Below are 26,073 nucleotides of genomic sequence, written 5' to 3' on the forward strand. Positions count from 1 at the left end.
GAAAGGACAAGATGGGACATGGAGAGCTATACATGCAGGGTCACAGGTGGAGAAGGCCATCAGGGGAGGCCACTCTCAGGCTTCAACAACAAGGGAACAATACAGTCAAAACAGATCTTACACTTATCGTCATAAATAATATCCAAATTAATGAATGTGTTTAAAGTTTTTAAAGAACAATATTTTGATACCAATTTCAGATACATGTACCTCTGATATTGATGTTTCTTCTATTCATTCTGAAGAAATATCTTAGTGCTACAACAATGGTCAGGTTATGTTAAAGTGTTGTAGTTCTGAGATTTTCTTGTAGAACACGACTTAGTAAAATAATAAATTCTTTACGTCACTTAAATATATCAAAAGTGGATATTTGCACTGTAAAACATTTCAATTTTGGGGCCTTGTAATATCTAAATCATTGAACCATTTTACCAGACGAGAATGATCATAGAATATATATCACTGCAAACGCTATCTTATATATAGATAGGACAATAGGTTGTGGTGAGGTCTGGACCAGGCAAACCAGAGCAATAGTTGTACAAATATAGAAATAGAATAAATATACCAATACGGTAGTTCCCACTAGAGGCACGGGTGGCCCACTCATCAAAGGCGCCGCGACTCCTTAACTTGAATACTGTTACAAGCAGCGTTAAACCCAACTCACTCACTCACTAGATAATCATGACGGGCTCCTGCAGGTTTAACTGGCCATTATGCATGTAGAACAATAAGAGAATCTAGTACCAATTCAGTACAACACAAGGTGTTAACATGGGACGCCAAACTCAGCTGACATCTTGCAACATTAAAAAATTTAGCAATTATTATACATTCATCATAAATAAGAAGCTGAAACGAAGGCTTTCACTATTTATTACTCCATATCAATAAGACATGGAATGTTTTGTCGCATCAATGCAAATCACACAAATATTTTTTAAATCAGTTTAACATCAAAGGCATGCATCAAAGATGTGAAATATAAAAAGGTAGGAAATGTAGGCACTACCTGTGAGGTATGCGGAATATGAGATACTACCCCAGACACTACGGATGATCAAAAAGCATTAGCTACCACATATCACACAGGGGATCAAAGCTCAAATTCTCTCACTTCAATTACAACAGAATAAAAAAGAAGATAAAGTCATGCATAATAGAATCATGCCCCATAATGCATTTCACCATCTCAAGGTCATTCTGACCTTTGGCGGACTAAGTCGCAGAGAGCTGGCAGAGGAGGCTTTCCGTGCAAATCTCTGAGTGGGAAACTGTCAAATGATAGACAAAAGAAATACACAAAACTTTGTTCGTCCGTTTTACAACGATAAAAGATTTTTTATGTCGTTCTTGAAAGCTTCAGTAAAAGAATTTTGCTCACAGAGTATATTTTGTGTGCATCCCCAAATTATTACAATGGACATTCTCAAGTAAAAGATCAAACACAATATTAAAAAAAAAATCATGAAAACATCCATTGGCCAAATTATGTTTTGAAAAGCCAGAAATCAAAATTGTTGCTGGACATAAATAGCATTAAGTTAACACCTGAAAAAGAAAATACAACATTTTGCTGAAAAACAATGTGAGACTTGAAAACATATTGTGGTTCCAAGTCCATTGAGGCCAATATCAGAGTTGGAAGGCAATGGCTTAAGTCTGGCATCTCCTGTTTCCTTGAACAATAACTTAGCTGGGAATACCAGATGATAAACCTCTCCCCAGTGAATCAGTGTCATGTGAACTGAGCCTGGAGGGAGGGACATACTACACTTATTCAAGGGAGATAAAAAAAGCATTCTGATCAAGTGTCAGCTGTTTAAGGAAGAAAACTAATTGAAATTAGCCATGACATTACGGAGGTCAAAATCCAGTATGTCCTTGACATTGGGTAACCAGTCATGGTTTATCAGGTCTTTGATGCCCTAATGATGAGAATTCAGAATCCAGAGTCTCGAATTTCTTTTGAAAAGGCTATTCAACCAACTGGTGTCTACAACAACCAGTCAAATACACGACATAGCAGTAATACCAGTGACCGTTTACCGTATTCAATGTAATAAGCGCCTGCTCAAATAAGTGCCCACGGCAATATTTGTTCATATATTTGCTAGTGAACAATTCCAATTAACAGCCCTTCGAATTGATCAATGTACACAAGACTTATTTATTTGTGTATAATACATACTCGTGTGATCCTTTTCATCCTTATTATGGGCAATTAAATTCTGGAAAATTGTTGTGTATGATATGCACAGACTTTTCTTATGTATCATTTCAGGCTGTCAGCATAAAGCACGAAATTTACGATCTTTCAACTCTGTGTTTTTTTATACAAAAATTATATTCTAATAAGAGCCCCTATTTCTAATTTTGAGAGCGCCCTGGGCGCCTATTACATCAAATTCGGTAAGTCATATCCTCATTCTTTGTTCTAACATGGGAGATAAATTAAATCTTCTGGAAATATAGGATTGGGTAAGGAAGGAAACTGGAAGAACGGAACTATTTGTAAAGCATGGTCTTAGTGTTAATGTTCCCACCAGTCAGAACACTATCATGTATTAGATTCCATGTAAGCTCACATGTGTATATACACACAAGATGTTAATTACAAATTATTACCGTCATAACAAACAAAAATACACTTGGGTTAAACAAGGTTTCTTCCAAGAGTTTTCTCTCTTTAAATCAAATACTCATCTCTATTACCAAATAACCAGCTGTTTCAATCACAGGTGGTTACTGTGATTTGAAACCTCAGATTGAACAATCAGAATCAGGCATTTTCCAAATTTGTGTAGAATAACAAATAATTGTTCACATGGGGAAACAAAATTATTCAAAAATGCAAGGAATGTCAGAAAGTTTTTACAAAATGAGTTCTGGCAGGAATTTAGAGCCAACATTCTTTTTTAACAACAAAAGCATTGTTTAAATGATGGAGCTCATGCGGCCTGTCACAACTAGGAGAAAATACACATTTTGCTGGTGAAATGATGCGTTGTTGAGGAACGCAGATGCTGACATTAACAGATGCTGCTGAATGCACTCACACGTTATATAAAGTTTTTTTTGTACGCAAAGGAGAACTTTTGGCAAAGGGCATGTTGCACGTAAAAACAAAGAATGCACCTAAGTAGTGACAGGATAACATAAGACAATTTTTGTGTTTAGCTTAAAAACATCAGTCCAATGTTCAGGTTAATTTTTTTATTTCTTGCAGATTTTCCTGGTCCGCAGGATGCAGGAGGCAAAATATGACAAAATCAAAATGTACTTTGAAAGAGAATCGTTTATGTTTTGTCAAAAACCGAAAGTGTCAAATGAAAAATAAAATAAACAAAACTATCATGATGACAACAAGGGTATTTTCAATCAAATATTATTTCTTAAATTTTCTCATCCATAAAACAAGGACAGAAATTGGTCTGGATGAGGCATGGCGCCAACAGCTATACTAGTCTGCAAACAATCTTGAGATTCCTGCAAGTCTTTGACTGTAATGAAACCCCAGAGAGAACCTACCGGAATCACAACCAGTTGGTGAAGGTCCCGTTCCATCAGATACCAGTACCAGCAACAAATTACAAGGTTGCAGAGATGAAAAACCCATTCAGTGTTCATATGCACTGATATAATTGCAGTCTTTTTATGGAGGCTATGAACAAATGAGCAGTTTAATGTGCTTAATTCTGAGGCAGGACAGTCCTGCTCTCTTGTGAAGAAACCTAAAGATCAAATGGAAACATTTTCAATAAGGTCTTTGAAAGGCATTTAGAAGTGATACACATTAGGAAGAGAATATATGGATGTCAGCTCCTTTATTATGAGGAACACAACGTTTCAGAGTATATGCTTACTCCTTTGTCAGGTGTAGGATTAAGAATATATTCCGAAACGTTGTGTTCCTCATAATAAAGAAGTTGACATCCATATATTCTCTTCCTTATTTTCAATAAGATTTGACATCTACATTAAAACACCAACTGTGCTGCTGCCTCCCTAAGTAACAGAAAAATATTGTCCCATTAAATATATTTTAGCTGATTGTAAGTTGAAATAGTTTTAATCATTTTTTTATAAATTGTATGTTAATGTTTGTCATCGAGTACCCTGTTTTCAAACGATACCTGTGATTTGTCTTGCTGTAATGAGAGGTGTGAGGTCATCAAAGCTGCTGACCTGACAGTGCACACGTCCAGCCTATCAACATTAGGTTTATGTGAAGTACCGTACACCTATCAGAACAGTTGTCATTCAGAATTTTGGTACCTGTGTCATGATGAAAAGGAAGAGTAAAAAAGTGGGAACACTAGAATTTGACAAAAATTATATTCTGTGAATAGGTTTCAAACTTTTAGTAATGTTTCGAGAATGAGTGCAGACCCGCCAGAATTATGATTCGAAAGGTGCACCAAAACACTGCTCTTCATGGTTACCCAGATAAAGTACCATACCAATCAGGTGTTCAAATACAGATGACGTCACTCGAGTGCAGTGGAAGTTTCCAGACAAGGGATTGGAGATCAAGCCTTATACAGAGGATGTTTTTACTCATGTTGAAATATAGCTGAATTCCATTGTGGAATATATTACCTACCAGCATGAACACAGATGTATGTTTTCATTCACTCATCCCTCGAAATATCACCAATGTCGTTTTAACTGTTCGAAAATAGGGCACACGAGGAAAATCATACATTTAGAATTATTAACTGACAGGTGACACTTTTCAGTATTGACCAATGGGAGCCAAAACCAACAAAGAGAAGATGAATACAAAATGTGTAAATTTATATGTTTATTAGCTAGCCAGCATCATTGTCCCAGGGCCAAGAATGACCTCGACAATACTTTAGTATGACCTTGACATTACAATAACTCATAACCTGATAGTTTTACTTACAAGCTTGATAGGAACAACCTAAAATCAATCGGACCAATCAGTGTACACTTTCTCTGCTTCCTTCCTCATACAGACTCCTGGACCAAGATGTGTGGTAGTTTCCCTACAGCCTTCCAGAACATATATTGGCTACTGGACCTAGTCATACAACAGTCCTCCTACAGCCTTCCAGAACATATATTGGCTACTGGACCTAGTCATACAACAGTCCTCCTACAGCCTTCCAGAACATATATTGGCTACTGGACCAAGTCATACAACAGTCCTCCTACAGCCTTCCAGAACATATATTGGCTACTGGACCTAGTCATACAACACTTATCCTACAGCTTTCCAGAACATATATTGGCTACTGAACCTAGTCATACAACAGTCCTCCTACAGCCTTCCAGAACATATATTGGCTACTGGACCTAGTCATACAACACTTATCCTACAGCCTTCCAGAACATATATTGGCTACTGGACCTAGTCATACAACAGTCCTCCTACAGCCTTCCAGAACATATATTGGCTACTGGACCTAGTCATACAACAGTCCTCCTACAGCCTTCCAGAACATATATTGGCTACTGGACCTAGTCATACAACACTTATCCTACAGCCTTCCAGAACATATATTGACTACTGGACCTAGTCATACAACAGTCCTCCTACAGCCTTCCAGAACATATATTGACTACTGGACCTAGTCATACAACAGTCCTCCTACAGCCTTCCAGAACATATATTGGCTACTGGACCTAGTCATACAACAGTCCTCCTACAGCCTTCCAGAACATATATTGGCTACTGGACCTAGTCATACAACACTTATCCTACAGCCTTCCAGAACATATATTGACTACTGGACCTAGTCATACAACAGTCCTCCTACAGCCTTCCAGAACATATATTGGCTACTGGACCTAGTCATACAACAGTCCTCCTACAGCCTTCCAGAACATATATTGGCTACTGGACCTAGTCATACAACACTTATCCTACAGCCTTCCAGAACATATATTGACTACTGGATCTAGTCATACAACAGTCCTCCTACAGCCTCCCAGAACATATATTGGCTACTGGATCTAGTCATACAACAGTCCTCCTACAGCCTCCCAGAACATATATTGGCTACTGGATCTAGTCATACAACAGTCCTCCTACAGCCTCCCAGAACATATATTGGCTACTGGACCTAGTCATACAACAGTCCTCCTACAGCCTCCCTAAACATATATTGGCTACTGGACCTAGTCATACAACACTTATCCTACAGCTTTCCAGAACATATATTGGCTTCTGGACCTAGTCATACAACACTTATCCTACAGCTTTCCAGAACATATATTGGCTACTGGACCTAGTCATACAACAGTCCTCCTACAGCCTTCCAGAACATATATTGGCTACTGGACCTAGTCATACAACAGTCCTTCTACAGCCTCCCAGAACATATATTGGCTACTGGACCTAGTCATAAAACAGTCCTCCTACAGCCTCCCTAAACATATATTGGCTACTGGACCTAGTCATACAACACTTATCCTACAGCCTTCCAGAACATATATTGGCTACTGGATCTAGTCATACAACAGTCCTCCTACAGCCTTCCAGAACATATATTGACTACTGGACCTAGTCATAAAACAGTCCTCCAACAGCCTTCCAGAACATATGTTGGCTACTGGACCTAGTCATAAAACAGTCCTCCTACAGCCTTCCAGAACATATATTGGCTACTGGACCTAGTCATACAACACTTATCCTACAGCCTTCCAGAACATATATTGGCTACTGGATCTAGTCATACAACAGTCCTCCTACAGCCTTCCAGAACATATATTGACTACTGGACCTAGTCATAAAACAGTCCTCCAACAGCCTTCCAGAACATATGTTGGCTACTGGACCTAGTCATAAAACAGTCCTCCTACAGCTTTCCAGAACATATATTGGCTACTGGACCAAGATGTGTGGTAGTTTCCCTACAGCTTTCCACAACATATATTGGCTACTGGACCTAGTCATACAAAATTCCTCCTGCAGCTTTCAACAACATATATTGGCTACTGGATCTAGTCATAAAACAGTCCTCCTACAGCCTTCCAGAACATATATTGGCTACTGGATCTAGTCATACAACAGTCCTCCTACAGCCTTCCAGAACATATATTGGCTACTGGATCTAGTCATACAACAGTCCTCCTACAGCCTCCCTAAACATATATTGGCTACTGGACCTAGTCATACAACACTTATCCTACAGCTTTCAAGAACATATATTGGCTACTGGACTTAGTCATACAACAGTCCTCCTACAGCCTTCCAGAACATATATTGGCTACTGGACCTAGTCATACAACAGTCCTTCTACAGCCTCCCAGAACATATATTGGCTACTGGACCTAGTCATAAAACAGTCCTCCTACAGCCTCCCTAAACATATATTGGCTACTGGACCTAGTCATACAACACTTATCCTACAGCTTTCCAGAACATATATTGGCTTCTGGACCTAGTCATACAACACTTATCCTACAGCTTTCCAGAACATATATTGGCTACTGGACCTAGTCATACAACAGTCCTCCTACAGCCTCCCAGAACATATATTGGCTACTGGATCTAGTCATACAACAGTCCTCCTACAGCCTTCCACAACATATATTGACTACTGGACCTAGTCATAAAACAGTCCTCCTACAGCCTTCCAGAACATATGTTGGCTACTGGACCTAGTCATAAAACAGTCCTCCTACAGCCTTCCAGAACATATATTGGCTACTGGACCTAGTCATACAACACTTATCCTACAGCTTTCCAGAACATATATTGGCTACTGGACCAAGATGTGTGGTAGTTTCCCTACAGCTTTCCACAACATATATTGGCTACTGGACCTAGTCATACAAAATTCCTCCTGCAGCTTTCAACAACATATATTGGCTACTGGATCTAGTCATAAAACAGTCCTCCTACAGCCTTCCAGAACATATATTGGCTACTGGATCTAGTCATACAACAGTCCTCCTACAGCCTTCCAGAACATATATTGGCTACTGGATCTAGTCATACAACAGTCCTCCTACAGCCTCCCTAAACATATATTGGCTACTGGACCTAGTCATACAACACTTATCCTACATCTTTCAAGAACATATATTGGCTACTGGACCTAGTCATACAACAGTCCTCCTACAGCCTTCCAGAACATATATTGGCTACTGGATCTAGTCATACAACAGTCCTCCTACAGCCTCCCTAAACATATATTGGCTACTGGACCTAGTCACACAACACTTATCCTACAGCTTTCCACAACATATATTGGCTACTGGACCTAGTCATACAACAGTCCTCCTGGAGCTTTCAACAACATATATTGGCTACTGGACCTGGTCATACATTACTTATCCTACAGCTTTCCAGAACATATATTGGCTACTGGACCAAGTCATACAACAGTCCTCCTACAGCTTTCCAGAACATATATTGGCTACTGGACCTAGTCACATGACACTTCTTCATTAACCCATGCGTGCCGTAAGAGGCGACTATGCTTGTTTTAAGAGGTGACTAACAGGACTTGGTTGATGCATGTCATCGTATCCCAATAGCGTAGATCGATGCTAATGATATTGATCACTGGATTGTATTCCCTGTCATCTACCCGTATTTCCCCTCTCATCTACCCGTATTTCCCCTCTCATCTACCCATATTTCCCCTCTCATCTACCTGTATTCCCCCTCCACCTGTATTCCCCTGCTCATCTTCCTGTATCTCACCTTAATCTACCTGTATTCTCCCTCTCATCTACCTGTATTCCCCCTCTCATCTACCTGTATTCCCCCTCTCATCTACCTGTTTTCCCCCTCTACCTGTATTCCCCCTCTCATCTACCTGTATTCCCCCTCTACCTGTATTCCCTCTCATCTACCTGTATTCCCCCTCAACCTGTATTCCCCTCTCATCTACCTGTATACCCCCTCTCATCTACCTGTATTCCCCCTCTACCTGTATTCCCTCTCATCTACCTGTATTCCCTCTCATCTACCTGTATTCCCCCTCCACCTGTATTCCCTCTCATCTGCCTGTATTCCCCTTCGCATCTGTTTTCGAACCCTCCTATCTAGCTGTATTCACCCTTTCATCTACCTGTATTCCCCTTCTCCTCTACCTGTATTTCCCCTCTCATCTACCTGTATTCCCTCTCTTCTACCTGTAATCCCCTCTCATCTACCTGTATTCCCCCTCTACCTGTATTCCCTCTCAATTACCTGTATTCCCTTTCTCACCTGTTTTGGAACCCTCCTATCTACCTATATTCACCCTCTCATCTACCTGTATTCCCCTTCTCATCTACCTGTATCTCACCCTCATCTACCTGTATTAACTCTTTCATCTACCTGTTTTCCTCTCTCATCTACCTGTATTCACTCTCAATTACCTGTATTCCCTTTCTCACCTGTTTTCGAACCTTCCTATCTACCTGTATTCCCTATCTTCCACCTGTATTCCCCCTTTCATCTACCTGTATTCCTCTCTCATCTACCTTTATTCCCCTCTCATCTACCTGTGTTCCCCTCTCATTTACCTGTATTCCCCTTCTCACCTGTTTAATCGAACCCTCCTATCTACCTGTACTTCCCCTTACCCATTGGACCTCGTTAAACATAACCTGTACGAAACCTTTCTGCAGATTATGTATAACAAATCATTACATTTTATGATTATTAAACAGGAGAAAGTTACGAAGGAAAGTAATTGTTACAATCCTTTGAACTTAATAAATACATGATCATTTTAAAACACATCGTATCTAAATAAAATTTATTGATGATTAAATTGTCTACTAATACCTCATATACATCACTTAAACAATATTTTGATCATGGTCAAACTAGCGCAGTTATTGAGGCCAGTTTCTCTGATTTCATGCATGTATGAAATTTTCATTTTTGCTTAATTCACAGTAAGCACAATATCAAATTGCATAGGGTTTTCCTTAAAACAAATAATAGGGCATCTAGGTGGTTTAAACAGTTGCAAATAAACCAATTTGAAAGCTAAACCAACTGAGACCAATACCAAACTTTCACAGTATCCAACAACAGTACCGACAGAACTAGTTTAAATGACAACATTTATTCATCCAAATGAAATACAAAGCATATTTCAGTTAGTTTTTTCATGGGAACCAAGGTATAGATGTTCAATGTACATTTACGCCAAATCGTCACATCAAGCAGTTTTGTCAGTTCAACGAAACACCATGCATATTTCAAAATATTTACTCAAACAAATTTTTTGAACAGATTGCGTGAAGCATTTCCAGAATACAAATCTAGAATAGACTTACTTACATGGATGAAGATACCAACATATTAAATCCGTCATGGTTGTTTCAAAAATTCAGACCGGGTCCTAGACGGAAGTAAGATCTATAGTCCCTGTAAGAAATGGCTTGCATCAATTGCCTATACCTTGTTGGCCCAGTGAAAGTGCCCAGAGCGCTTCACCGATGTTCCAAATATCTGACATACAGTTGCTTTCTTGGGCCGAATCAATACCGTACAAGTAAAATCTATCAGTGGAATGTCAACAGTGACGCCCTGACCCACAATAAGTCAGATGAAATTAATTAGAGAGAGCGCAAAGGTGATGCAATTACCACTGGAACTAAACTTGGATATTTTCCTGCAATTTATGTGACTTTCAAACAATAAATTGTCCTTGAAATTCTCCTCCTTTGCAAGAAGCAATCTTTCCAGTTTAAATATCAAAGGTGAAGTTGACAGTAAAGTTCACCCCTTATATCTCCGTTTTATGTTGTCAGTGCTCCATATTGAAAACACATCCAACAATAATTGACTTGATGTATCCCAAAACCAATAGGGAGGCCTGAAAACCTTTCTCTGCCTTTTTACATTTTCATAAATATCTTTCAATGAAACTGTAAAAGAAGTCATCTTATATAGACACTAAATATCTGTGTATCAGATGACACGCAAGTCATATCTGTGTATCACATGACACACACAAGTTATATGTGTGTATCACATGACACACACAGGTCATATCTGTGTATCACATGACACACACAAGTCAAATCTGTGTATCACATATTACACACAAGTCAAATCTGTGTATCACATGATACACACAAGTCAAATCTGTGTATCACATGATACACACAAGTCATATGTGTGTATCACATGACACACACAAGTCAAATCTGTGTGTCACATGACACACACAAGTCAAATCTGTGTATCACATGATACACACAAGTCAAATCTGTGTATCACATGATACACACAAGTCATATGTGTGTATCACATGACACACACAAGTCAAATCTGTGTATCACATATTACACACAAGTCAAATCTGTGTATCACATGATACACACAAGTCAAATCTGTGTATCACATGATACACACAAGTCATATGTGTGTATCACATGACACACACAAGTCAAATCTGTGTATCACATGACACACACAAGTCAAATCTGTGTATCACATGATACACACAAGTCAAATCTGTGTATCACATGATACACACAAGTCATATGTGTGTATCACATGACACACACAAGTCAAATCTGTGTATCACACACAAGAAATATATCAACACTTGTCGATGAAGTTCAAAACTTTTATCGATTCCTGTCGATATATTTGAAATTCAATGATATTCAGGTGAGATGCTCTATATAATATGCACATACAAACTCCAGTGAATGTCGACATTCTATCAGCAGTAACACTGTCTACACTTTGTAATAAGGTATGCATCTTTTTATTTTTTAATATGAAATGTAGTCATGTAAGAATTTCAAAAGTTTCTATTTCAGCATTATACTGTCAAAATGTATACAAATATTTTCAATGGAAAGACATTCCTATGTTGTTAGAACAATATACTTAACTTGCAGAAAGATTATCTGTCAGTATACAAAATATTTAAAAAAATAAGTGAATAAAATCCCCTACAATACTCCATACAGTCACCTATTCGTCTTTCTAGGAACCCTGGAAGCCTAGCACAGACAGACATAATAGCTACACAATAATGGGGTGTATTACTAACATTAAATCAATGTTTATTTGTCACAAACCTGTGCTATTTTTTTTAATGTTTTGTCTGACCGGTACTGGTGTAGTACAGATTGTCACTAAAATTTAGGCATCACAATTAATGCATTTTCTTATATATACTCATTCACACATCTGCATCATAGGTACATACAAATCAAGAACAGCTTATTTCTGAAACTATTGAATAATAATATACTACTCAAAAGAAGTTAAGAACCATCCATATTTTCATATTACGATAGTTAATCTGTCATGCCATGACCGATTAACCATGGTGATATGAAAGAATTGGTGGGTACTCACTGCCATGGCAGATTAACTGTAGTAATATGAAAGAATCAGGTGTTCCTTAACATCTTTTGAGAAGTATATGATTTGATAGGACACGGTCCTTGTGCAGTAGGGCCGGGGCAAACAGTATAGATTGTTGTAACGTGATGCTTTCAACTCTGACCCATATCATGATAATAATACAACCTTGAAACACCAAGTGTATTTTGTTTGTCGTATTCCTGCAGAGCAGATAGTGTCAACAATGATCAGTTCCACATGGAATTAATTCCATCCTCTACTAGAGAACATAGTACTAAGGAACAAGTTTATTACAGGAACAGATACTCGTTGACAAGAACAGTAGCACACAGCAGCAAGAGTAGTAGTGGTAGTCACAGTGGTAGTAGCAGTCACAGTGGTAGTTGTAGTAGTAGTAGTAGTAGGAAGTAGTCACAGTGGTTGTAGTAGTGACAGTGGTAGTTGTAGTAGTAGTAGTAGTAGGAAGTAGTCACAGTGGTTGTAGTAGTGACAGTGGTAGTTGTAGTAGTAGTAGTAGTAGGAAGTAGTCACAGTGGTTGTGGTAGTGACAGTGGTAGTTGTAGTAGTAGTAGTAGTAGGAAGTAGTCACAGTGGTTGTAATGGTTGTGAATGAGTGAGTTGGGTTGAACGCCGCTTTTAACAGTGTTCCAGTTATATCGCGGCATATCAGATGTTTACCACTTTGGTGAAACCCACGAGCACGGGTATGGTGCTGACAAACCTAGAACCATAATGGGGGAGAACCAGGATTTGAACCCACAATCATAGGTTTCTGGCATGCCCAAGGGACACAACTCTTCACATCGAATCGCGCCACCTTAGACAACTGGGCCACCCCTGCCCCCTGTAGTAGTTGTGGTAGTAGTAGTAGTAGCAGTAGTAGTAGTAGTAGTAGTGGTAGTAGTAGTAGTAGTAGTGGTGGTGGTAGTAATAGTAATAGAAGTGGTAGTAGTAGCAGTAGTAGTAGTAGTAGTGGTGGTGGTTAATCCAGTGATTGACCTCATGAACATTGATCCGCGCAATTGGGATACGATGACATGCATCAACGAAGTCAGCGAGTCTGACCACCCGATCCCGTTAGTCGCCTCTTAAGACAAGCATGGGTTGCTGAAGACCTATTCTAACCCGGATCTACACAGTAGCAGTAGCAGTTGTGGTAGTAGCAGTAGTAGTAGTAGTGGCAGTGGAAGTGGCAGTGGAAGTGGTAGTGGTGGTGGTGGTGGTAGTAGTAGTAGTAGTAGTTTTAAATGTGGTTGTAGTTGTACATGGACGTGATGGAGTTACCTCCCCTTGTCTGATCTCCTGCATGGAATATAACACACGTCCAGTGCCTCAGGTAAATAACATCAAATATCAACATGATTATGAGGAACAACGTATAATGTAGTATACTTACAGAGCAGCAATCCTTGAATCTACAAGCATCGGTAGGTGTTTGAAAGTTAAGGCCCCATTCGCACTGGCTCGTAGTATCCTTCCAGTGAACAAAACACTCGGTGGCTGGGCAGATGATGGTTCCTGGAAAACGATCGTAGCAAATTAGGTCTTCACATCCCCCTCTTGCACATTGACAAATATTTGTTTTGAACACTGCAACACAACTTAGGAAAAGATCGTTGAATCTGGCGGGAAATCCTCACTATATTTACTTCTTGGAGAATAATTAATCATGTTGATGGACTTACATCTCCCCTCTCACATGACCAATATGTGTCTCTCGTCATTCGGCTTTTCAACATATTGGACTATGAAATGGCAAAGTTTACTGAATCAATGATCCGAAAATTTACTCAAGAAAAATGTGAGCGATCGCCTTGCCTTGGCAGTTGGGCAGTCCCAACAGCGATGTCTTCAGCATTGATGAGGAGGGGTTGGCAGCAAATCAAATTGTTACCAGCATTGCAGTAAAAAGCCATTCACAGTGACAGCTGAATATGGTGATCTATGCATTGTCGTCACGTTCACTCTACAAATCCTGTTTCAGCGACGGAGTATTAAATTAAGGATCCAAGTTCTCTGTTCTTGGGATAATCACATTGGTTTCTTTTGCACATAGTCAAATAATTACATTGGAAACTTTCTACATGTGTGATGGAAGGACAGCGCACATCAAACGGTGCGACAAGGGTGGAGGGGGTTAGCCTCTGACCACAACACATGGAGGGGATGTTGTACAAGACTTCTCGTAGTGGTGGGATCACACAGCACCAAGGGTGGAGGGGGTTAGCCACTGACCACAACACATGGAGGGGATGTTGTACAAGACTTCTCGTAGCGGTGGGATCACACAGCACCAAGGGTGGAGGGGGTTAGCCACTGACCACAACACATGGAGGGGATGTTGTACAAGACTTCTCGTAGTGGTGGGATCACACAGCACCAAGGGTGGAGGGGGTTAGCTACTGACCACAACACATGGAGGGGATGTTGTACAAGACTTCTTGTAGCGGTGGGATCACACAGCACCAAGGGTGGAGGGGGTTAGCTACTGACCACAACACTGGAGGGGATGTTGTACAAGACTTCTTGTAGTGGTGGGATCACACAGCACCAACGGTGGAGGGGGTTAGCCACTGACCACAACACATGGAGGGGATGTTGTACAAGACTTCTTGTAGTGGTGGGATCACACAGCACCAAGGGTGGAGGAGATTAGCCACTGACCACAACACTGGAGGGGATGTTGTACAAGACTTCTTGTAGCGGTGGGATCACACAGCACCAAGGGTGGAGGAGATTAGCCACTGACCACAACACATGGACGGGATGTTGTACAAGCCTTCTCGTAGTGGTGGGATCACACAGCACCAAGGGTGGAGGAGGTTAGCCACTGACCACAACACATTGAGGGGATGTTGTACAAGACTTCTTGTAGTGGTGGGATCACACAGCACCAAGGGTGGAGGGGGTTAGCCACTGACCACAACACATGGAGAGGATGCTGTACAAGACTTTATATAGCAGTGGGATCACACAGCACCAAGGGTGGAGGAGATTAGCCACTGACCACAACACATGGAGGGGATGTTGTACAAGACTTCTCGTAGTGGTGGGATCACACAGCACCAAGGGTGGAGGAGGTTAGCCACTGACCACAACACATTGAGGGGATGTTGTACAAGACTTCTTGTAGTGGTGGGATCACACAGCACCAAGGGTGGAGGGGGTTAGCCACTGACCACAACACATGGAGGGGATGTTGTACAAGACTTCTTGTAGTGGTGGGATCACACAGCACCAAGGGTGGAGGGGGTTAGCCACTGACCACAACACATGGACGGGATGTTGTACAAGCCTTCTTGTAGTGGTGGGATCACACAGCACCAAGGGTGGAGGGGGTTAGCCACTGACCACAACACATGGAGGGGATGTTGTACAAGACTTCTTGTAGTGGTGGGATCACACAGCACCAAGGGTGGAGGGGGTTAGCCACTGACCACAACACATGGAGGGGATGCTGTACAAGACTTCTTGTAGTGGTGGAATCACACAGCACCAAGGGTGGGGGAGGTTAGCCACTGACCACAACACATGGAGGGGATGCTGTACAAGACTTCTCGTAGCGGTGGGATCACACAGCACCAAGGGTGGAGGAGATTAGCCACTGACCACAACACATGGAGGGGATGTTGTACAAGACTTCTTGTAGTGGTGGGATCACACAGCACCAAGGGTGGAGGGGGTAAGCCACTGACCACAACACATGGAGGGGATGTTGTACAAGACTTCTCGTAGCGGTGGGATCACACAGCACCAAGGGTGGAGGGGGTTAGCCACTGACCACAACACATGGAGGGGATGCTGTACAAGACTTCTTGTAGTGGTGGGATCACACAGCACCAAGGGTGGAGGGGGTAAGCCACTGACCACAACACATGGAGGGGATGCTGTACAAGACTTCTTGTAGTGGTGGGATCACACAGCACCAAGGGTGGAGGGGGTTAGCCACTGACCACAACACATGGAGGGGATGTTGTACAAGACTTCTCGTAGCGGTGGGATCACACAGCACCAAGGGTGGAGGGGGTTAGCCACTGACCACAACACATGGAGGGGATGTTGTACAAGACTTCTCGTAGTGGTGGGATCTCACAGCACCAAGGGTGGAGGAGATTAGCCACTGACCACAACACTGGAGGGGATGTTGTACAAGACTTCTCGTAGCGGTGGGATCACACAGCACCAAGGGTGGAGGGGGTTAGCCACTGACCACAACACATGGAGGGGATGTTGTACAAGACTTCTCGTAGCGGTGGGATCACACAGCACCAAGGGTGGAGGAGGTTAGCCACTGACCACAACACATGGAGGGGATGTTGTACAAGACTTCTTGTAGCGGTGGGATCTCACAGCACCAAGGGTGGAGGGGGTTAGCCACTGACCACAACACATGGAGGGATGTTGTACAAGACTTCTTGTAGCGGTGGGATCTCACAGCACCAAGGGTGGAGGGGGTTAGCCACTGACCACAACACATGGAGGGGATGTTGTACAAGACTTCTTGTAGCGGTGGGATCACACAGCACCAAGGGTGGAGGGGGTTAGCCACTGACCACAACACATGGAGGGATGTTGTACAAGCCTTCTTGTAGTGGTGGGATCACACAGCACCAAGGGTGGAGGGGGTTAGCCACTGACCACAACACATGGAGGGGATGTTGTACAAGACTTCTTGTAGTGGTGGGATCACACAGCACCAAGGGTGGAGGGGGTTAGCCACTGACCACAACACATGGAGGGGATGTTGTACAAGACTTCTTGTAGCGGTGGGATCACACAGCACCAAGGGTGGAGGACATTAGCCACTGACCACAACACATGGAGGGGATGCTGTACAAGCCTTCTTGTAGTGGTGGGATCACACAGCACCAAGGGTGGAGGGGGTTAGCCACTGACCACAACACATGGAGGGGATGCTGTACAAGACTTCTTGTAGCGGTGGGATCACACAGCACCAAGGGTGGAGGGGGTTAGCCACTGACCACAACACATGGAGGGGATGTTGTACAAGACTTCTTGTAGTGGTGGGATCACACAGCACCAAGGGTGGAGGGGGTTAGCCACTGACCACAACACATGGAGGGGATGTTGTACAAGACTTCTTGTAGCGGTGGGATCACACAGCACCAAGGGTGGAGGGGGTTAGCCACTGACCACAACACATGGAGGGGATGTTGTACAAGCCTTCTTGTAGTGGTGGGATCACACAGCACCAAGGGTGGAGGAGATTAGCCACTGACCACAACACATGGAGGGGATGTTGTACAAGACTTCTTGTAGTGGTGGGATCACACAGCACCAAGGGTGGAGGGGGTTAGCCACTGACCACAACACATGGAGGGGATGTTGTACAAGACTTCTTGTAGTGGTGGGATCACACAGCACCAAGGGTGGAGGGGGTTAGCCACTGACCACAACACATGGAGGGGATGTTGTACAAGACTTCTTGTAGTGGTGGGATCACACAGCACCAAGGGTGGAGGAGATTAGCCACTGACCACAACACATGGAGGGGATGTTGTACAAGACTTCTTGTAGTGGTGGGATCACACAGCACCAAGGGTGGGGGAGGTTAGCCACTGACCACAACACATGGAGGGGATGTTGTACAAGACTTCTTGTAGTGGTGGGATCACACAGCACCAAGGGTGGAGGAGATTAGCCACTGACCACAACACATGGAGGGGATGTTGTACAAGACTTCTTGTAGTGGTGGGATCACACAGCACCAAGGGTGGAGGGGGTAAGCCACTGACCACAACACATGGAGGGGATGTTGTACAAGACTTCTTGTAGTGGTGGGATCACACATCTCAAAAATCGATATCATAAGAACCGTCGCTTAATAACAGCTTGCATTACCACTATAATGATGTCTCAATAATTGTCAGAATAATACTTTGAGTTCAGTGTTGAGATTTAGAAATGAATGTTTGAGGTTGTAAAGTCTGCAGTATTCCACCTTTATGATGGTGGCCTGTACTAATCCAGTCTGAACCAGAAATCCAGTGATTGATATTATGAGCAATGATCCATGCTGTTGGGGACAATGACAAGCATCCAACCAAGTCATGGAGTCTGACCTAATGCCAGCAGAGGTTGACCAACTGTAATAATTCCACAATCCATTTTAGTACACAGTATATGTGTTGTCTAGGCATGTCATCTAGGAGGAGATGTATGCTAAGATTTATTAACATTTAGCCACTAGTCCAAAGCCTGGGCCTAGCAAGGGCAGTTCCAGCATTTATAAAGGGAGGGTTACAAAATATCAAAATCCTCTCTCAGTGTGTGTGTGTGTGTCTCTGTGTGTGTGTGTGTCTGAATTGTTTCCACTGAGACCTCCTTCATCTGTGTGTGTCTCTGTGTGTGTGTGGGTGTGTGTGTGTGTCTGTCTGAATTGTTTCCACTGAGACCTCCTTCATCTCTGTGTGTGTGTGTGTGTGTCTGTGTCTGAATCGTTTCCACTGAGACCTCCTTCATCTGTGTGTGTGTGTGTGTGTGTGTGTGTGTGTGTGTGTGTGTGTGTGTGGAGGGGGTGGGGAGAAATTGTCTACAACATAATATATTTGGTTTTCAAAAGGGGGTGTCTGGACCCTCGGCTGTACCCCCTCTGGATCCTCCTGTCCCTAGCAAACCTTCACTCTATGTTGTAGCTGACAACAGCTAGTTATCTTAATTCCATGTCAGAATGTTAAGATCTGGTTGGTTCACGTGATCTTGAAACAATACTCTCTATCCCGTCTGTGATGAAAATAAATTTCTGAGAGGGGGATAATTCCATTTTACCCTGCCATAACACAAACAGCTGTTGTTTACAAGTCAATGAAAGTCACATGACACATCTGCGTTAACCTCGGTTCAACAGATATTTTCTATCAATTTTCAATTTGTTCTAAATTTTTTGCAACGGCAGATTCAAACATGTCAGCAAGGTATATTTGTTTGAGCAGTATCACATGAGCCTCCATAAAACAACCTACACCCCTCATAATCATGGTTATAAAGGTTATCCAAGTATTCAGGATATTCTGGGCTCCACATATTGAGGATAAAAAAGGGTTCTTTAAAGGGAGGCTACACTCTCACAAATTGTCAGTCCCAGCAAATGATATGTACATAGTTCAAAGAGCCCTTTGTTTATTGCTAATAATGCATATCAATCTAGCAGTGAATGATTGCCCCAATTATACAGAGACCGTGTCATAATTTCACACATACCACAAATTACAACCTTTAGACCTAAGCTGGAAATGAGCTCCAGACTTGGAGCACAGTCCCCCTTTAAATGGCAGAAGGGTACAGAGTTTGTGAATGAACAGCAGAAGCAACAGCCTCCAGCAAGGATGTTCATCCTTCAATCACGATCATGATCAGACAATCCATCATTGTTTTTTTGTTACTTGGTATTACCCATTTTCATTTTAAAAAACAAAAGAACCATGTAAAATTAAGAAGAATGTAAAAATGTCAGCCCTGGAAAGAAACTTCACCGACGTCTGCTCTGTTCTGATGATCTAACGTTATCAACTGATCCTGAACAGAGAATGGAGTCATATCAACGACGCAGTGTATGATACCAGACCAATCATCTTAGAGAATTGTTAAATGCACATCTTTAATATCGAAAGTTATTGTGTTCGATCTTATGGACGAGCCTACATAACTGGGAATTACAGATCTCCCACTGCTCGTTACTGTAAACTGTAAGACTCTCACCAAAAGCTTGGGATGGCCAAGATTATTTAACTTTGGACAGGGAATCCATAATTCTCGTAGCTCATTGTTTATTGTCTAGTTTCTGACACTCTCCTCCCTTAGTGCTCACTTGGGTGCCCAATACTCATCTCCTCACTGCTTGTTCTACAAGGCAATTACCAGTCGCGATAAAAAGAGTCCCACTTCTTATAAACGTATTGCTATACTAAACAGTCTTTGCCAAATTGCTTTTGTATATAGCTTTGATGAATTGCAGAATTGATGACATGGTTTTTAAACCGAAAACTTTACTAAAATAATGCTGATGCAGGGTTTTACATGACACAGATATGTGCATCCAGTACCCACAAATGTGTACAATGCATGCAGAAAAATTATATATTGTCTCCCGAGGGATGCACGATAATATTTAATATACGACATTCTTAACAAGAAATATAAAGTTTGTATGTTTGTTTGTTTGTTGTTTAACGCAGCACTCAGCAATATTCCAGCTATATGACGGCTGTCTGTAAATAATTGAGTCTGGACCACACAATCCAGTGATTGATATTAGGAGCATCGATCTACGCAATTGGAATCAATGACATGCATCAACCAAGTCAGCGAGTCTGACCACCAGATCCTACGACAAGCATAGTCGCCTTTCACGGCAAGCATGGGTTGCTGAAGACCTATTCTACCTCGGATCTTTACAGCAAGCATGGGTTGCTGAAGACCTATACTATCCTTGATCTGCACGGCAAGCATGGGTTGCTGCAGACCTATTCTATCCTGGATCTTCACGGCAAGCATCGGTTGCTGAAGACCTATTCTATCCTGGATCTTCACGGCAAGCATGGGTTGCTGTAGACCTATTCTATCCTGGATCTTCACGGCAAGCAACGGTTGCTGAAGACCTATTCTATCCTGGATCTTCATGGCAAGCATGGGTTGCTGCAAAGGACCTATTCTATCCCGGATCTTCACGGCAAGCATGGGTTGCTGAAGACCTATTCTATCCTGGATCTTCAGGGGTTGTAATTCAAGTAATGATCAAATCTCACAGTACAGTACAACATTTCATATTGAGGAGCCTCATATTTGCTGTAAGGGCCCTTGAAATGAGTAAATTGGGGTACTGAAATGATAAAATGGCTCAACTTCCGCATAGGTCAGGATGTTGAATTAGTGGAAAAATTGTTGTTAGTTTTTAAGGGCCACATGGACAGGTTGATAGATATGCATGCAGTGATAATCAAATGACCTGACCTCCCACTAGAGATTCGTTGTAAAGACCATATGTCTATCTGGGATCTGTTACAACCAAAGTATGGCTTCCCTGTCATGTGATATAAAAGCTTCTGCCCTCAGCGGTGTCGGGCGGTGGCCATATACATATTCAGATAATAACTTACGTGCTGCGTTAAATAAGCCATCATCTGTTGCGGGTGAATTTGTCTTGTAAGTTCCTAACATTGGGATGAACTTTAAAAATTAATTTATTAGGGAAAGATCACCCGTCATTTAGAGATGTGTGTGGCTTGTTCTTTACAATACCCCCTATAGTCTTGTAGTCTGGGAAACGGGACATCAGCACACTAAGTCAATGCTGGAACGACACCACATCTCCCCATTTTATGTAACATTTTTTCACACACCCCTCCCTATAATCCATAACAAGTCCTTAAATCATGTCCAAATTTAAAAAAAATTATTTGAAAAAATAGAACTGTGTACTTTTTTCATGCCCTCCATATAGTTGTGATAAATTTTGGCGCCCACATTCCCCCCCCCCTCTTTCATGGCCATTTCCTTGGGATCCCCCTTCATCTTACTGGCACCCCCTACCCTCTGTGACCTGTAAAGATCGATTAGAATCAGGTAGAATAGGTCTTCAGCAGACCATGCTCGCTGTAAAATGTGACTGTGCTAGTCATAAGAGGCGACTAGCGGGATCAGGTGGTCAGGTTTGCTGACTTGGTTGATTGATGTCATCATATTCCAATTGCGATTATTTACAGACTGCCGTCATATAGCTGGAATATTGCTGATTGCAGAGATCAACAACAACCAAACAAAAAACCTACCCTCTGATAATTGGTAGCTGTACAACATTCCAAACCTGGCCCCTTGTTACAGAGAGCGAGATCAAGAGGAAGCTGTACAACATTCCAAACTTGGCCCCTTGTTACAGTGAGCGAGATCAAGAGGTAGCTGTGCAACATTCCAAACTTGGCCCCTTGTTACAGTGAGCGAGATCAAGAGGTAGCTGTACAACATTCCAAACTTGGCCCCTTGTTACAGTGAGCGAGATCAAGAGGTAGCTGTGCAACATTCCAAACTTGGCCCCTTGTTACAGTGAGCGAGATCAAGAGGTAGCTGTGCAACATTCCAAACCTGGCCCCTTCTTACAGTGAGCGAGATCAAGAGGTAGCTGTGCAACATTCCAAACTTGGCCCCTTGTTACAGTGAGCGAGATCAAGAGGTAGCTGTGCAACATTCCAAACTTGGCCCCTTGTTACAGTGAGCGAGATCAAGAGGTAGCTGTGCAACATTCCAAACTTGGCCCCTTGTTACAGTGAGCGAGATCAAGAGGTAGCTGTGCAACATTCCAAACCTGGCCCCTTGTTACAGTGAGCGAGATCAAGAGGTAGCTGTGCAACATTCCAAACTTGGCCCCTTGTTACAGTGAGCGAGATCAAGAGGTAGCTGTGCAACATTCCAAACTTGGCCCCTTGTTACAGTGAGCGAGATCAAGAGGTAGCTGTGCAACATTCCAAACTTGGCCCCTTGTTACAGTGAGCGAGATCAAGAGGTAGCTGTGCAACATTCCAAACTTGGCCCCTTGTTACAGTGAGCGAGATCAAGAGGTAGCTGTGCAACATTCCAAACCTGGCCCCTTGTTACAGTGAGCGAGATCAAGAGGTAGCTGTGCAACATTCCAAACCTGGCCCCTTGTTACAGTGAGCGAGATCAAGAGGTAGCTGTGCAACATTCCAAACTTGGCCCCTTGTTACAGTGAGCGAGATCAAGAGGTAGCTGTGCAACATTCCAAACCTGGCCCCTTGTTACAGTGAGCGAGATCAAGAGGTAGCTGTGCAATATTCCAAACTTGGCCCCTTGTTACAGTGAGCGAGATCAAGAGGTAGCTGTGCAACATTCCAAACTTGGCCCCTTCTTACAGTGAGCGAGATCAAGAGGTAGCTGTACAACATTCCAAACTTGGCCCCTTGTTACAGTGAGCGAGATCAAGAGGTAGCTGTGCAACATTCCAACTTAGCTTCTGTTACAGTGAGCGAGATCAAGAGGTAGCTGTGCAACATTCAAAACCTTGCCCCTTGTTACAGTGAGCGAGATCAAGAGGTAGCTGTGCAACATTCCAAATGTTGCACCTTGTTACAGTGAGCGAGATCAAGAGGTAGCTGTACAACATTCCAAACCTGGCCCCTTCTTACAGTGAGCGAGATCAAGAGGTAGCTGTGCAACATTCCAAATGTTGCACCTTGTTACAGTGAGCGAGATCAAGAGGTAGCTGTACAACATTCCAAACCAGGCCCCATGTTACAGTGAGCGAGATCAAGAGGTAGCTGTGCAACATTCCAAATGTTGCACCTTGTTACAGTGAGCGAGATCAAGAGGTAGCTGTACAACATTCCAAACTTGGCCCCTTGTTACAGTGAGCGAGATCAAGAGGTAGCTGTGCAACATTCCAAACCTGGCCCCTTGTTACAGTGATCAAGATCAAGAGGTAGCTGTACAACATTCCAAACCTGGCCCCTTGTTAGAGTGAGCGAGATCAAGAGGTAGCTGTGCAACATTCCAAACCAGGCCCCTTGTTAGAGTGAGCGAGATCAAGAGGTAGCTGTGCAACATTCCAAACCTGGCCCCTTCTTACAGTGAGCGAGATCAAGAGGTAGCTGTGCAACATTCCAAACTTGGCCCCTTGTTACAGTGAGCGAGATCAAGAGGTAGCTGTACAACATTCCAAACCTGGCCCCTTGTTACAGTGAGCGAGATCAAGAGGTAGCTGTACAACATTCCAAACCTGGCCCCTTGTTACAGTGAGCAAGATCAAGAGGTAGCTGTACAACATTCCAAACCTGGCCCCTTGTTAGAGTGAGCGAGATCAAGAGGTAGCTGTGCAACATTCCAAACCAGGCCCCTTGTTACAGTGAGCGAGATCAAGAGGTAGCTGTGCAACATTCCAAACCTGGCCCCTTCTTACAGTGAGCGAGATCAAGAGGTAGCTGTACAACATTCCAAACCTGGCCCCTTGTTACAGTGAGCGAGATCAAGAGGTAGCTGTACAACATTCCAAACCTGGCCCCTTGTTACAGTGAGCAAGATCAAGAGGTAGCTGTACAACATTCCAAACTTGGCCCCTTGTTACAGTGAGCGAGATCAAGAGGTAGCTGTACAACATTCCAAACCTGGCCCCTTCTTACAGTGAGCGAGATCAAGAGGTAGCTGTGCAACATTCCAAACCAGGCCCCTTGTTACAGTGAAGCACCTTGACTTACCTGGTTGTATGATTTTGACATCGAAGATCTTCTCCACCTGCCGATTGTAGGCAGTTATCTGGAAGATAGTGTTCGGGTTGTCTTCGATGCAGGTGATGTTGATGGGGACGACGTCATCAGACACACGCTGCCATCGCATGTACTCGCCGTCTCCATGGACACGGAAGACATCAGCCCACAGTCTGTAACATTGAAATAACATGCAATCAGGGGAGACAACAAGTCATCAGGGGAGATAACAAGTCATCAGGGGAGATAACAAGTCATCAGGGGAGATAAGTCATCAGGGGAGATAACAAGCAGGGCCCTCACAGCGATAGCCCGTTCGTGGAGCTCTCTATGCTATCGCTGCCACTGTGCTAGGTGGCCACAACCAAACTTAGAGTTGAACTCACAAAATACTGACTGTTATGTTTACAAACAAGCGATGTTTGTTGTGACATTTTGGGTCAGAGGCACATTTCAAGTTTCTTGTAAATGGAAGATAACAAGTCATAAGGGAGATACGTCATAAGCGGAGATAACACCACCACATAATATCATAACACCATATCAGTATTACAGCAAGTTATCTGTCATTCTAGGACTTTACAGGAAGGCGGAGTAGTTAGTGGTCAAAGCACACTGATTCCCGTCATGGGTTCATTGTCTGAAATACTGCTGATGTGACGTTAAATATTAACTCACTTAACTCACTCATTGTCTGAAGCCAAGAAATCTTAATAACAGTGACCCTACTACATGTACCCTTAATAACAATCACCCTACAGTATGTACCCTAAATAACAATTACCTCACATCATGTACCCTAAATAACAATTACCCCACACCATGTACCCTAAATGACAATAACCCCACACCATGTACCCTTAATAACAATTACCCCACACCATGTACCCTGAATAACAGTGATCCCACACCATATACCCTTAATAACAATTACCCTACACCATGTACCCTTAATAACAGTGATCCCACACCATGTACCCTTAATAACAGTGACCCCACACCATGTACCCTTAATAACAGTGACCCCACACCATGTACCCTTATTAACAGTGACCCCACACCATGTACCCTTAATAACAGTGACCCCACACCATGTACCCTTATTAACAGTGACCCCACACCATGTACCCTTAATAACAGTGACCCCACACCATGTACCCTTATTAACAGTGACCCCACACCATGTACCCTTAATAACAGTGACCCTACACCATGTACCCTTAATAACAGTGACCCTACATCATGCACTCTTAATAACAGTGACCCTACATCATGCACCCTTAATAACAATGACCCTACACCATGTACCCTTAATAACAATGACCCTATACCATGTACCCTAAATAACAGTGATCCTACACCATGTACCCTGAATAACAGTGACCCCACACCATGTACCCTTAATAACAGTGACCAAACACCATGTACCCTTAATAACAGTGACTCTACACCATGTACCCTTAATAACAGTGACTCTACATCATGTACCCTTAATAACAGTGACCAAACACCATGTACCCT

The 26,073-nt window shown here is 42.6% G+C and overlaps 1 protein-coding gene across 6 annotated transcripts in view; it reads right to left on the reverse strand.

The window, feature by feature from the left end:
- The window catches only part of LOC139475854 (protein still life, isoform SIF type 1-like), a 289,628-nt gene that overhangs the window by 114,899 nt on the left and 148,656 nt on the right, over positions 1-26,073 (reverse strand). For 5 of the 6 annotated variants that reach the window (XM_071259064.1, XM_071259059.1, XM_071259061.1 and 2 more), the window contains 3 exons: positions 24,544-24,725; positions 13,719-13,840; positions 1,215-1,280 (listed from right to left, as the gene is read on the reverse strand). In XM_071259064.1, the coding sequence (XP_071115165.1) occupies positions 1,215-1,280; positions 13,719-13,840; positions 24,544-24,725 (370 nt within the window). The remainder of the gene's footprint in view (positions 1-1,214; positions 1,281-13,718; positions 13,841-24,543; positions 24,726-26,073) is intronic. The other variant, XM_071259062.1, reaches the window with a different exon arrangement.

This window comes from Haliotis cracherodii, unplaced genomic scaffold, assembly GCF_022045235.1.
Source record: "Haliotis cracherodii isolate W230 unplaced genomic scaffold, xgHalCrac1.p SCAF_3, whole genome shotgun sequence".
Lineage (NCBI taxonomy): Eukaryota > Metazoa > Mollusca > Gastropoda > Lepetellida > Haliotidae > Haliotis > Haliotis cracherodii.